The following is a 14,387-nucleotide window of genomic DNA, read 5'->3' on the forward strand; positions in this document are numbered from 1 at the left end:
TAAAGAGTTGTTACAGCAACATTCTGTTTTGTCAACTGAATGCTTTATGTTCAGACGGTGCAAGTGACAAGTTATAATTTCCACATGAAATTGGAAATTGGAAGCCATGATGCATAGAATTTGTATTTTTGCTTAATGTGAGTGAAATGCAATGTACCATTTGAAAGATCATGCTCTTTGTATTTCTATCAACGTTATTTCTATTATACAGTGCCTGAAAATAAACACTAAACAGTTATTATATAATTATACATAATTTATATGGCTCTCTAAAATGGGCAGTTGTTCTTAGTAGTTCCAACAAATTTAAAGCCATTCCTTGTGAAATCTTGGCAGCTTGAATTTCTATCTCTACCTGCTTGACTTTGATGCTATTTTATTTGCCGTTCGAATGAGGAACCGTTCTAAGAATATGCCTGAAGTTTGTTGATGATAATTCCGTTTCCCCCCATCAGGATGTGAAGGCAGAGTTCACCATCCCGTTGCCGGGTTACTCCATATTTGAGCCTGACCCACTGGAGACGACCGACAGAGAACATGTTTTTACTCTCAGCCAGGCCAAGCAGGTCTACATGCTAGCAGCCGACGATGCAGAGAAGAAAAACAGGTAAAATCATCAGTTAATGTTAGTAGCAGTATCCAATATTTGATTAGATGACCGACAGAGAGCACTTATTCACTCTCAGCCAGGCCAAGCAGGTCTACATGCTAGCTGCTGATGGTGCAGAGAAGAAAAACAGGTAAAATCATCAGTTAATGTTAGTAGTAGTATCCAATATTTGATTAGATGACCGACAGAGAGCACTTATTCACTCTCAGCCAGGCCAAGCAGGTCTACATGCTAGCTGCTGATGGTGCAGAGAAGAAAAACAGGTAAAATCATCAGTTAATGTTAGTAGTAGTATCCAATATTTGACTAGACGACCGACAGAGAGCACTTATTCACTCTCAGCCAGGCCAAGCAGGTCTACATGCTAGCTGCTGATGGTGCAGAGAAGAAAAACAGGTGAAGTCATCAGCAAAATACATTTTCTTTCATTTTTCATTTTACAGATTCAATGAACAGTTTCATACATGTATTCTGGTCAAATATTGCACTGAGAATTCCATTCACCAGGCTCAGATCTTCGTGAAAATGCGACATACAGGGATAGACCCATGTGATTGTGTGAATGGCATTTAGCACCAAGGACAGATACTTCTATTAGTGCTGATGGCATTCAGCACCATGGACAGGCACTTTCATTAGTGTGAAGCACCAAGAAGAGACATATTTGTGTGTGCCTGCGTGTGTGTGTGTGTGTATGTGTGTGTGTGTGCCTGTGTGTGTGTGTGTGTGTGTGTGTGTGTGTGTGCACGTGCGTGTTTGTGTGTGTGTGTGTGTGTGTGTGTAGTTCAAGGGAGGGGTTCCTCAGTGACAATGCCCCGCCATGAGAGAGTCTGTGTACTTCCTGTCAAAATCAAGACCACCAATTAATGTACAATCATGTACTCCCTGCATGTCTACAAAGCATTGTTCTAGATAGAACTGCATTTCACCAGTCCTGTTATCATCGATACTATGGTTGGGATTTCTAATATCAAAGTTTTCATTTCCCCCACCCCCAGATGGATAGAGGTGCTGGACAGGTGTACCAAGGTGTGAAGAAGTTACCTGTGTAAGGTCAGGAGGAGTCTTGCCAAGCTTTCGGAGGGAAGAAGAGCCAGCTTGCCAAGAACGAGCCGTATGTGCAATGTCGGGAATGAAGACAGGAGGTCCAGTTTGAAATGCTGGGAAATTGCAGGCAATATTCCTTTGATTTTGATTTTGATTTTAATTTCAAGTTCGACGTTCTGCAAGGACAGAAATGTAGTTATGCCGGTGAAGATGTGTTTAAAAAAAGGAATAATGATTTTTTTTTTAATGTACTTAAATGTGCAGTACAGAAGAAGTGGCCAGCAACAACTCAGGTACAATTGTACTCTGTTGCTATTATATGACCCTTTGTACCGTCTCTTTTTTAAAGAACAATTTACCAAGCCTACAAAGTTGCTGGGAACAAATTTTCATTTTAAGTTTTAATTTTCTGCAAGAGCAGGCTCTGAAATGATTCCAGTTATGAGCTATTTTAGTCAAAGAAGATTTGAAAAAAAAAATGTGCAAGTTTTTTTTTAAACCAAAATGTACAATATTATTGTAAAGTACAGAAAAAAAGGGAAGTAACAAACAATACTAGTGTGCAATTTATTCTGTTGCTGCACAATACAAAAAATGTAATGTGGTGCCATGTGGTTTTAAAGAACAATTTATGCCTTCAAAAAGTACAAACTTGCTGGGAAAGAATTTAAAAGTGACTGTAGAGTTAGCAAGATTGTCAATGAAGTTAGAATGCAAAAAAAAAAGAATGATTATCAAATTTTGAAAAAAGGGAATTTTATGTAAGCCACAATATTGTATACCCAAATGGTAAATGATGAGCTGTATCCATTCACAACGCCATTGTAGAGAGCAGAGAAAGACATTCAAAAGAATGTCAGGCCTATAGGGGACATGTAAAAGAAGCAGAAGTCAATTTTTGACATCGCTCACAAACAATTGAAATCTGTTGCCATTGACAACATAATGAGATGTAAATAACTTCCATGTTGTAAACAATAATGAAAAATTACAAATACGAGAAAGTATCCGTAGTTGCTGCTTGTAAATTGTTGCCAACTTTAGGTTAATTTTGTAAGGATTAATGCTAAGATACAAAATGAATTTGTAGCTAATGCTAAGTGGTTGCTTAAAAGCTGATGATATTTCAGCTTTCTTTCTAAAAAAAATTGTAACTTTGCTGGGTTGATTCCAGTTGACTTAGAGTTTGGTGTTTGCAACAAACATTAAATATTGTAGAATGAAAAAATTAGAAACCAATTTGCCAATACACATATTGAGAGCCAGCGTTCCCGCCAGGCATACGTCTTTACGTCTTTGGACGCATCTTTTTCTGGAAAGACGCACTCGGCTCAGCTGAATGCGTCCATAAAAAATTCTGAAAGAAAGGCTGACCTGTACCACCAGTGTACAAAATGTATCTGGAATCTTTTAAAAAAATCTGTCTTTATAAGAAGGAATCCTACCTTTACAATTTATACTTCAAATTCTTCACTTTCCGGTCATCCCAGTAGTCTGGGCTTGGGGCGGAGCGCGGCACGTTTTACAACTAGCGAATCCATGTGCAACACACCCTGCCACGCGCCAGTCTGAGCCGTCCGTTGCGCAATGTATTTTTTTGTAGTCCGTGAAATACATCTGACAGTCAGCATTCTTTAACACTCGAAGAAATCTTATGCAGATTTTATATTCTGATATTAACATAATACTAACTTGTCCTCATTTTCACGTATTTGTTAAAGATTTGTGGGCAATACAAGTATTGAACGAACAAACTGTTCTGCGCGAGTGCTGCACATCTCAACAAAAGTTCTCACACTGTGGGCAGTTGATTGGCAGTCGGTATCTTTGACAAAATGCCGCCGGCGCCATGCAGTCCAGATTGGCCACCAGGTCCAAATCCAATCATCTTAATAACCAATCAGCATTCGATAAATGTAATGTTACACTCTGTCATTGGTCACCGGGAAAAAAAGTTGCCGACTATTAGCGCACGTGATGTTGGTAGCCGCCCGTGTCGTCTGGCAACTTGTGTTTCTTCCCTAGCTGCTAACAATTTACTATTAAAGTTTCCCCATTTATCCAAGTTAAAAAACGTGCGCGGTAAATAAGTGAAGAATTCAAAACTATACACTTTATTTCTTATTTACAAAATTCCTTTTGTTTCAAAAAGACAAAATTTGCGGCAGAAAAGGGGCCGCAATATTGTTGTCAGGCGTCGATCGAGTCGGTTGTGCACTAGCATTGGCCTTCGTGGCACATGGCGCGGCACGCCCCCCTCCCCAGATGGATCGTCGATCGCAGCGCCCAGCACGCTGGGACGTCTTTCTGGCTACTCCTTCAAGGCTACACCGGCACTGATCACTGCCAAAGAGGCAGCAGATCGTCCTCCTTCGAGTAATGTATAACGTCCTTGGTCTATTTTAAAAGCAATCCAACCAAAGATTTCACTCCGAAAACGGGGTTACCTGAGGTCGCAGGAAACAAACGCACGCTCGTAGAAAATGACGGCGCGGCCTTGTAAAACCCCACCGATTCGAAAAATTTGAGTAAAATCATCGGGCAAAATAGAAAAAAACACAAAGTGTGATGGCGCCGTTATTTTATCGTCTCGGAAAACTACTGTTATTGATGCGGGAGGGCGCAACATCGATCGCAGGAGGTAGACATTTTTTTATTCAATGACGGAAAAAAATTGGCAGAGGGTGGTCGTCGATAACTGAAAATGGGAGTAAAAGAGGCAACCGACGTCCAATCTCAAGTGCATGATTATCCTCTCAAATTGCAGGAAATTGTGTTCTAGAGGGTTTGAAAATTCAAATTTTCCCGGGGGAGCATGCCCCCGGACCCCCCTAGAATGCGAGCGCCTGCGGCGCTCGTCTCGCGCCTCCGGCGCTCATTACGCCCCTCCCAAATATTTGGACGCATACTTTCAAGAACCTGGCGGGAACGCTGTTGAGAGCCAAACCTGAAAATTGCAAAGTTCCATCGTTTAAGGCGGCAGATTTAGCCAAGAATCTTTTCTTTCCATTCCAATTTCCAGTGAAAAATAGACAAAAACAGGCAAAATGAGGTTACATAATTATGATGTATTTGCTTTCTTGGGGAATTTGCTATATGCTTTTATCAGAAAAAATCAATCTTATTTTCAATAGTCAATAAACAGGCTGCCAAATGTCATATTACACCAGAGCTGCCTTCTGATTTTCATAGGCGTTCAAATTTATGATTGTCTGAATTGTCATAAGGCACTACATTATAACAACAGGAACTGAAGATGAAAGTATATGTACTGTGAAATTATACATGATATATACAGTCTCTAAAATATGTTCTTGACATATACTGTATTATACATAATATGCAGATATTTCTATTGATTGTATACTGTACATATTAAACACCCTATACAGACTATTGAAATGAATTTTCTGGTGAAGTTAAGATTCTCAGGGCTCTATTTTATTTTATCTTATTCTTATTCTGCCTTATGCATTACTGCAACATTTTTCCATTCCTTTTTCTGCAACATTTGGTTGCTTGGCCATAGTCTATTTGTTGCCATTCCTTCCAATGAATATCATTTATCACAATGTAATGATTATCATTTCTGTATTAAGAGAAAATTTGAATTTATTGTTCTCTTCAAAAAGTTTAGAAATTATTGTTCTCTTCTCTTCTTGATGAAAAGAAAACATTACCTATCAAATGTGTAATAGATTATGATGTTGAGGGGAAATAAGAAAACAGTTTGAAAAGCTTTTAGCAAAATATTCCTTTCTATGCATTCTTTATCAATTTTTTGTACTGATTTACAAATTCAAAATCTACGTGCACAATGCATTGAAATGGATACAAAATTTGTATTGAGCACTTTCAGGAATAAGGTGCTGTAACTTATCCAATGTCACTTTTTTAAGTACTGAGCTTTATCTCCCATAATATTCTTCAGTCTTGAACTCCCTGACAATTTTATTCACTATATACTTTCCATAAAATAACACAATAACCCACTTTGGGCCCTCCATCCATAATATGAATTAGGGCTGGGTACCGGTACAGAAAATTCAGGTCCAGTTCAGGTCCAGAGGATCAGGTCCAGGTCCGGACCTAAACCTGGACCTGATGCAGTATGACTCATACACTACAAAGAGATCTGTTTGGTGAAGTATTAGACTTAAACTGGCGTTTTAAAATCCTTCAACACTAACTGCACCTGTACGATTGGCTGTAAAACTTGGTAGAAATTACTATAAACTCTACTCTACTTCACTCTTGTTATTTTCTTCCACCTGCAAGCGCCAGAACGTGGGAATGCCTGATAAAATAATCTGTAAATTTTCTAATCGGTCCAACATCCGGTCCACCTAATTTTTTCCGGTCCGTTTACTTCTGGACCGGTCCAATAAGAAAAAAAACGGTTTTGTACCGGTACGTTGTACCAATACCCAGACCTAATATGAATGATACCTGTTGTGCTGATCATGCTGTTTTTTATCATAGGAGTAATCAACTATATTACATTATAATGGTACTCATTTATCATTTCCATACAATGACATGTATGTATCTTTCATTATATGGACACAAATGAAAAATAGCTTTTATATGTAGATTACTTTCTTTTATATTGTAAATAAGATATTATTTGATGCCACAACATTTGTTTTTAAAGAAGCACAGGAGGCTGTATGATATTACTATTTTATTGAAAAATGCCCTTTTTCGTACTGATTATCAAATATCAACATTTCAGCAATAACTCGGTTGATTGATTTATCATATTGCATCTTTCTGAATTTTACCCATTTTGTACAGTTAAAGCTTTTTATAGAAATAACTTCAATCTGTATATTGCAGATCATACTGTACACTGGCCATGTATAAGATTAAGCTCTTGTTCACTCAGATACATCTAACAGACAGTATGGTCAGTTTTTCCGTTTTCTTGTTCAATTAATCAAGATAACACTCTGATGAATGTACAAGAAACATTTGCTCCATTTCTACAGCAAAACTGTACTACGCACATTGCATTAATACAGACCGCAAATCATGTACAATGCATTGGCTATTGTTGTATACTTCTGTGTATTTGACTATGCATTCAGTGTGCAATGTGCCATTCTTTCCCTGTACAGTAATCTATTTGTATATGCACAATATAAAATGCATTGAAGCAATGCTCTCTACAAGTTTTAACATTCTACTCAACTTTACCAATAACCAGAAAAAAATTCATCAGACTATTGCAAGTGCAGAAACGTGTCTTATGCATTGTGATCATCTGTATATCTGTCGGCCTGAAGTCTTGTTTTCCTCTTGTGGAAAAGATTTTTTTTTAATTGTCGTCACTTTGTTACATACATATTGGAAATAACAGTTTATGTACCAATTTGCATCAAAGTCAAGCGCCTCGAAATCAAATACATACTTAAACCTACAGAAATTTACCCTCTCCATTCAAGCCTTCAATAGATAATCTGTATAATGAAGTGCTGTTGCGGTATCCAAGCTTAATTTCTACCTATTGTTGCAAGGAAAGTGAGAGAATACGTGCTTATAGGAAGCTGTATAGTGACCATAATAGTTGCTGCAAAATTGCTGCATTGTTAACATGCAAAAATAGTGTTCAGTCGGATGATACTGTGGTGTAAGAAGTGCAAAATTGTTTCTACTTGCGAATGTGTACATACATGTACGTTCTGTACTGCGATGGAAGCAGAGTTCTCACGAATGTCGTGGACCAAGGCAAATGTCACGAGGTAACTAAAAGAAAATACGTTCACTCTGATATACATTGTACAATATTGTATAAGTACAGCAAAATCTCTCAGTCTTTTTGCCTCCTGTTGCCAGGCAGTTTGCTGTATACTTTTCGTGTAGATATGTTGTCCCTGATTGCCCAGGGTAAAAAGCAATTCCATGCTGCAGTTGATACGTCATATAACGCAAGTTCACCTTTAGCCGCGGGATAACCTTTGTCCGTTGTTATAAAAAACGGTATTTCAACGAAAATCAAGTCTGTGGACGGTGGTTTCAAGTACCATCAAAATATTGCATCTTTTAAGATATTGCACCGTCCGTCGACTTAACATCCCTAGATATCCTGTTTGAAGAACTAGAAACGACGGGTATACATGTAGGCTTCCCCGTGGATAAAGGTGATCTAACGTTACTCGGGAAAGTGTTTGCCAAATGACATGTGAATCACAGAATGTCTGTTCCTTACAGCTGTGCGGTAGTTGTTTGTACTGGGACAGTGGAAAATTCCGCACGGTCAAGTCTCTACATGCAGCAATAAAAATGCTGAATTTCCATGTGGCTCTACTGTGTTTGTTTGCATGTTTCTCACCTTTGTCAATAATTTAATTTGTTCCATATCGTATTTTAAAGTGGATTCAACATATACATGTTCTGTCATCATAAGTGCGTGTAGTGACCAATTTCGATTGAACCTCGCATCCAAAATGTTCAAACCTTTTCGTGCCTTCTTGTGCAAAGCCACTGTCAGATAGTCTCAAAGCGCAGACCCTACGGTGCCTTCGAGATAGTCTCAAAGTCGGCAAAGGAATATAGCCGTCCTGTCACCCGATTGACTCCCTTTGGCTGGCTATACTCCTTTGCCAGCTTTGATACTATCTCTAAGGCACCGTAGGGTCTGCTTGGAGACTACTGTCAAGACACTGATCCCACCGTGGCCGCCCGACGCAGTTGATGACTGGAGTTAGTAGTCGAAATATGAAGTTGAATAATCGAAGTCGTGGAACCATTGCCAATCAACTTCTTTTCAGATGAAATCTGAGGAGCGAATTAGAACTGGAACCAAAATAGCAAGACTCCCACTCCAGCGCTACTCTGGTCGAGGAAAGGTCCTAATGTGTGATCGGGGATTTACACAATGCATACTGTATCATTGACAGCACGTTGTCCACCTAGTCTCTATCAGGTCCCCTATCAGACTCCAGCCTGTCCGAATAGTAACAGGACTTTGGCCAAGTTAGGGATAAAAGACCATAAAAGTCGAATTGACCGGCCGGCGGATAGCTGGATGGACTGCAAAAGACTGATTGAAACCCCATGACAACTTTAATATTTGTCCCTATTTGGCCAAATTCTGTCTTGTTTTTTTCATCCACCTGATACAGCTGTGCCCGTCAGATTCCTCTAACAAGTTCTTTATTAATATGATCATAACGCACTACCAAGGCCACCGAGGCTGCAGTTTTAACTTAAACGTTCATCTGTGTATGAATGAATTTTATTGCTCAACAGTCGCACAGGGTACAAAGTATGGCAACCAATAACAACTAATAGCTATACAGACAATAGTACTAAGAGGCTACATACAAAACAACAACAAAACGTTATCGATAACAGTACAGTTATGTATGTGTAATCTCGTCTCGCATTTGGATACATTATGAAGAAACTGGCCTTATATATCTAATTAACTTAGACGTTCATCTGTGTATGTAAAGCTCTGATGTAAATGAATCACCGGGTCATTTGGTCTCACTAGACAAAATTAGAGGGATTAAAGCCATCAACATCAGAGCCTTACAACCTAAACAGAGACGGTGGGCGCCGTAGATTTCCTGCAACTTATGATCCACTCCTCACTGAGTCACGTGTTCTATCTGATTAAAGTGACATCACGGCATCAGTGGATTGTTCATTCCTTGACAAAGACTGGTGCTGTTCAGTCGAATACTTGGGTGAGTCAAAATTTTGTGTTGGATATTTCAGTTAAACTAGTTCAAGAGGCTGCAGTTTGTCTGCATATCGCTAGATAGTACTAAATTGGAGTCAGATGAACCCGACTAACCGGTTGATTAAGCAACAACACCTATTGTTGGGCCTCTTTATCCATGCAAATGTTTCACCCAGCGACAGAATTATGTCCCTATGGTAAACAGTCGGTGAAATGCAAAGGTAAGTCATGCCATTTTAGGGCGCCGAATCCTGAAAATTCATCCTATGCTACACGTATTTGCTGTGACGAATATAAACTGCACAATTTGTTGGTAAAACTATACGTCGCGTTAATTACAATGTGTCATCTGTATGACTGCTTTAATCATGTGTGTACTAGCTAACCCCCCCCCCCCCCCCAAGCCCACCATGCTTTGCTGACATGTCTGGTTGTATTCAGAATGAAAATATAACGTTATGTGTACTATATCAGTTTGTGAAATATTTGTAGCCGACCTTTAATTGGAGACGCCACCATGCGTGTTGTCGTTGTGATTTTGCAGCTGGGTGAATTTTAGATATGTGCGTCGACCTCGTCAGCATAGAAAGCACTAAAACAGCGTCCTTTGTAAATGCGTCGTTTGCAGACTAAACCTTTTAAACGTGGATACACATTGAGCAATTGTGTAAAGTCACAAAATTCCTTCATATAAACCATATAACACAGAGCAAGGAGGTAAAAATAGCTTTAATTCTGCTGCATTAAGACAGCTCAAATTCGGACAGGTAGGGTGAAGAGAGGTACATCTTGTAATGATCAGTAATTTCTATATATGTCTGGTGACCTTAATCTGTGTCGTCCAAGTCACTCTACGGAGGCTTAGCCATACCCTTGGGAAAATGGGAGCCCAGTGGTTAGGCTTTGGTCCCATTTGCACCGGTGCCCGTCAGGGCTGTAGACCCGGTCGCGATCGGGTCCCTAAACTACAAATTTGTCCAGGTGGACTGCCGGGCGTATACCGCGGGGGTACCTCTCGGTGTGCCCACGGCCAGCACGATAACCGGGCCCGGGCCCGGGCTCATTTTAAGGGTCCAAGTTAAATTCAACCCGGGGCTCAAAAATACCCCGGATCTTTGACCTTTAATTTTTTGTCATCTGGCCTATCCACTCTTCCATTCGACGACATCTATTTCTTGCGACCTTCTCTAGCGTGTTCCGAATGGACGAGAAGCGGCTGCTCTCATTGGTCGTCCTGCTGGCTGCCATGACGTCAGTCGTCATGTACCTCAACCTCTCCGACAACAGCAACGTCACGTATCACGTGATCGACCTGGAGGAGGAGGACCAACCAGAGCTGGACCAGCCGATGACGTACGTGGCATATGACATGCCGCCATCGCCAGCCGTGGTTCAGAGGTAATTACGTGTGTGATTTTTTATTGGTAAGCGCTGGCCAATCAGACAGCAGCATTTCTGTGACGTGTATCAGTGATAAGAGATGATTGTAGATGATTGGATGAGAGTACTAGTAACTCGCTTCGCTGGAGCATGATTGGATGATACAACGCATGATTTTATTCCTTGAGACAAAACGGGCGAAGTGATTTTTTTTTCCATTGGCTAGCACAAGCCAATCAGGTTGCGGCATTTCTGTGACGTACATCTGATGTAAGAAAGGACATGTAAGGACGGTTTGTGATTGGACGTGTGATTGGATGATGAGGGTAGTTCGGTTCCATGGAACGTCTCCTAATTGGATGACAAAAGAAGCAAAATGACGCAAAACCCGTGATATGATGCTTTTAACAGATAACATTCAATGTTACCATATGTTTTCCTTCCCTCCCAGGGACATGCGCCACTACCTGTGCATCCTCCAGACGAACGTTGTTTACATCTACGCACCGGCAGCCGACTCTGGCATCCTACACTGCATCCTGACCAGGTCAGTGTTTATCACATATCAGATTAGTGAAATACGCGAGAAAATTTCGAATGTATGGAGAAAGAAACTGGATAGAACAGCAAGAAAGAACTAAATAACACCACACATACTAACGGATGCTCTTGTATGTATTCGTACGACTTAAAATTCCAAATGTCAGGAGTGAAAAAACAAAACAAGTTAGTACAGTAAGATTTTGTTGCCATCCTTCTATCTCATGAGACAATGGATTTCGCACCGTGGTCTGGTCAGTTCAGGTTGTAGTTGGGTTACAGCGCCTAGTGTGGCTGTAAAGGGCAATCCTGGAGTGGCAGACTCTGTTACAGAACAGCAAGAAGGCACAAAATAACGGTACACACGCTAACCCTAAATGATTTCTTAAATTTCATTGACAAACGTCCAAAACACAGCCATTGAAGGATGATTTAGGTTACTCAAACAACTGGGTAAGTTTTATAACTGGTCATTCATTGCCTAGCCACAACCTTAACCTCATCATAATTTTTTCCAATGGTACTTCCAGGTTCGGTTACCTGAAGGACCTTTTCGTCACCATTCCCGTCAACAAGAGAGATCCTACAAAAAGTCGCGGTTATGAAGACGTCAGATCTACGCAATATCTTCGTCCTTCTGGCGTGACGTCACCACTTCGCGTGTACCGAGAAGAAACGATCCACGTGTTCGCGCAGCCGGCCCAATACGACAGGGAAGCGATGGCGAAGATGTTCCCAGAAAACGCTCGCTACATTACGATGCTGAGACGTCCGATTCACAGGTTCTGTGTCTGCATCATAAGCTGCATCTGTTTAGTCGGTATAACCGCCATTCAGCGGCGCACCAGCTTCTGTATCTGTATAGCTGGTATAACCGTCCTTCGGGGTAACACACCAGCTTCACTGAACAACCTGTTATACCTAGCCTTTATGATATATGACTGCAAATGTTGTTTGAAAATATCTATAGCTATTTCTACTGTACGTGATGGTAACGAGTTCCACTCTTTGATAGTCTTAGAAAAGTAAGAACATTTTGCACATCTCAATCCTTGGTAGATAACTTTGGTACTTGAAGGCATGACCGTTAATTGTTCCTGTCTGAGCTGGTATATTACTAGTAGATACCTAGCTGTAGGTATCTACTATTTTATCAATTATATTTTATACCTTCAATAATCTGGGTAATTTTCCTCTGTCTAGGTTTGCGGCAGACTTTGTCTACTCCAGATTGGACAAACATTTCAACACAACGGCGGAGGCGGATTCACCTAAAAACTATCTAGACAATCCTGAATACTGGGAATCACAGAAGACCACGTCATACTGTACCCGGAACTGCATGTCCGCCGTTCTAGGCTTCCCATTGGACGAGACCAAGGACATTCGGGACACCCAAGCAGCAATGGACGTCATCAAGCAGCTGGACAAAGATTTTTCTCTGGTTCTCTTCTACGAGTATCTAGACCAGTCCTTGGTGCTACTGAAAAGACACATGTGTTGGGGCGTCACGGACATTATGTATTACCTTGGATCGACACATCTGCGCATGCCCAGCGAAGAAACTCTAGCACGTTTATCAACCAAAGAACACATTCGAAACTTCCGAAGAGTGAACTCCATCGACTACTTGGTGTACGACTACTTCAACCAGACTTTTTGGAAGAGGATCAAGGCAGAGGGGGAAGACTTCCACAAGGAGGTGCAAAACTTCCAGAACATTCAAAAGGAAGTGGCGAAGTACTGTCGGGTGGCGGTGGGGGACTGGAACTCGGCGAACAAGACCGTCATAGCGAGGAGTAGCTGGAACGAACAGTTCGACTTCACCAGAAAGATGTGCTACGCGTTCGGCCGAGAGAAGCAAGAATGGGGCGATCTGTTGAACGAACGTTACTTTACTGCCAAACGCCGACCATATAAGTTGTCTTTGCCGAAGTTAAAAGTCTAGAAGGTCTTCGTCATATAAATTTGGTTCGTTGCTAGGCAACGGCTGGAAAGGGTGTGGTGCTGTGAGACATTCGGCGCTTAAAATGATAATATCTGAGATAAATATTTTGATAAATACATGTATGACTGAGTTGTAACAAGTTTTGACATATTGCACCACAAAAGTGTAAATCTTTCAATGGGAAGGAGGTTCGTAGAGAATTTAAGGACTTCTTGCAGAGGTTTTGTATCTTCACCAGCGAGGTAGACTCCGGTATGAGACTCATACTCTATATATGGACCTCTTATTTATTCAACGCCAAATCTAAAACGTATCATAGTAATAATAACTGAGTAACAAAAAAGTGGTTAAGGCAACAGGGCTGTACAATCTCAATATCAAAGGCGATTGATCGATTGATTGGTCAGTTGATTGATTGATATTGCCTGATTGATCTGTATGAATGGGATAACAATGAATGAATAAATTCGTGGCCCTCTATTTTATAAGGGGTCGAATTTGATGGAATAAAACCTTCTGCTCTACACCCCTCAAGTATTCTGCTTGCTAACGTAACCGCCTCAATGCATTGTGATCTCTCAGTAAATACTTGACAGATAAGGCCATGTTGATTTGATTATAAAGATGACATCCCATGCACTTGTCAAGTTTTGTCACTTTTCAACAAATGTTTTAACCACACTTTAAATTGTACAAAACAACTTGAAAATGAGTACATTTATGCCCTTATTATGAAACAAAATGGAAACTAATGTCATATAATGTCAAAGTAATTCCAAAGTCGAAGAAAAAGATGTGAAAGAGCAAACATGAAAAATCTATTGTTGGGCATACCATACTCTGTGTGCTTTGTCATTTGTTCAAACTTCCTAACCACTTAGATAATAATCACCAGATGCATTTTGCCAGCCAGTAGGTACCCAAATTATGAGCAATGAGGCTGTTTAAAATGGTCGAGGCACCTCCCCGAGCACGGGACCCCCGTTTTACGTCCCTCCCGGAAGACTATTTCGTGGAAAGCTTCGTGAGGCTACAGCAATCCGGTCGTCCTTGGTTGGGGGACTCCCATCCAAGATCTGTCCGAACCGCGCGTTGCTTGACTTCCGAGATCGAGGGATCGGGGCACTGTACCAAATAACGAAGGCAACTTTGGGGGGCTTAACTTTTTT

At 40.7% G+C, this 14,387-nt stretch overlaps 2 protein-coding genes across 2 annotated transcripts in view; both read left to right on the forward strand.

Annotated features, from left to right (window-relative positions):
* Positions 1-1,815, forward strand: part of LOC118416349 (FYVE, RhoGEF and PH domain-containing protein 4-like) — a 57,801-nt gene extending 55,986 nt beyond the window's left edge. The window contains exons 21-22 of the mRNA XM_035821441.1: positions 456-607; positions 1,609-1,815. Coding sequence (XP_035677334.1) covers positions 456-607; positions 1,609-1,645 — 189 coding nt within the window. The 3' untranslated portion in view covers positions 1,646-1,815. The remainder of the gene's footprint in view (positions 1-455; positions 608-1,608) is intronic.
* Positions 1,816-9,528: 7,713 nt separating this feature from the next.
* Positions 9,529-13,413, forward strand: LOC118416836 (galactose-3-O-sulfotransferase 2-like). The gene is made up of 5 exons (XM_035822104.1): positions 9,529-9,571; positions 10,542-10,748; positions 11,182-11,277; positions 11,801-12,052; positions 12,474-13,413. The coding sequence occupies exons 1-5, from the start codon at positions 9,564-9,566 to the stop codon at positions 13,216-13,218; spliced, it is 1,308 nt and encodes a 435-aa protein (XP_035677997.1). The 5' UTR covers positions 9,529-9,563; the 3' UTR covers positions 13,219-13,413.
* The last annotated feature ends 974 nt before the right edge of the window (positions 13,414-14,387 follow it).

This window comes from Branchiostoma floridae, chromosome 5 (assembly GCF_000003815.2).
Source record: "Branchiostoma floridae strain S238N-H82 chromosome 5, Bfl_VNyyK, whole genome shotgun sequence".
Taxonomy (NCBI): domain Eukaryota; kingdom Metazoa; phylum Chordata; class Leptocardii; order Amphioxiformes; family Branchiostomatidae; genus Branchiostoma; species Branchiostoma floridae.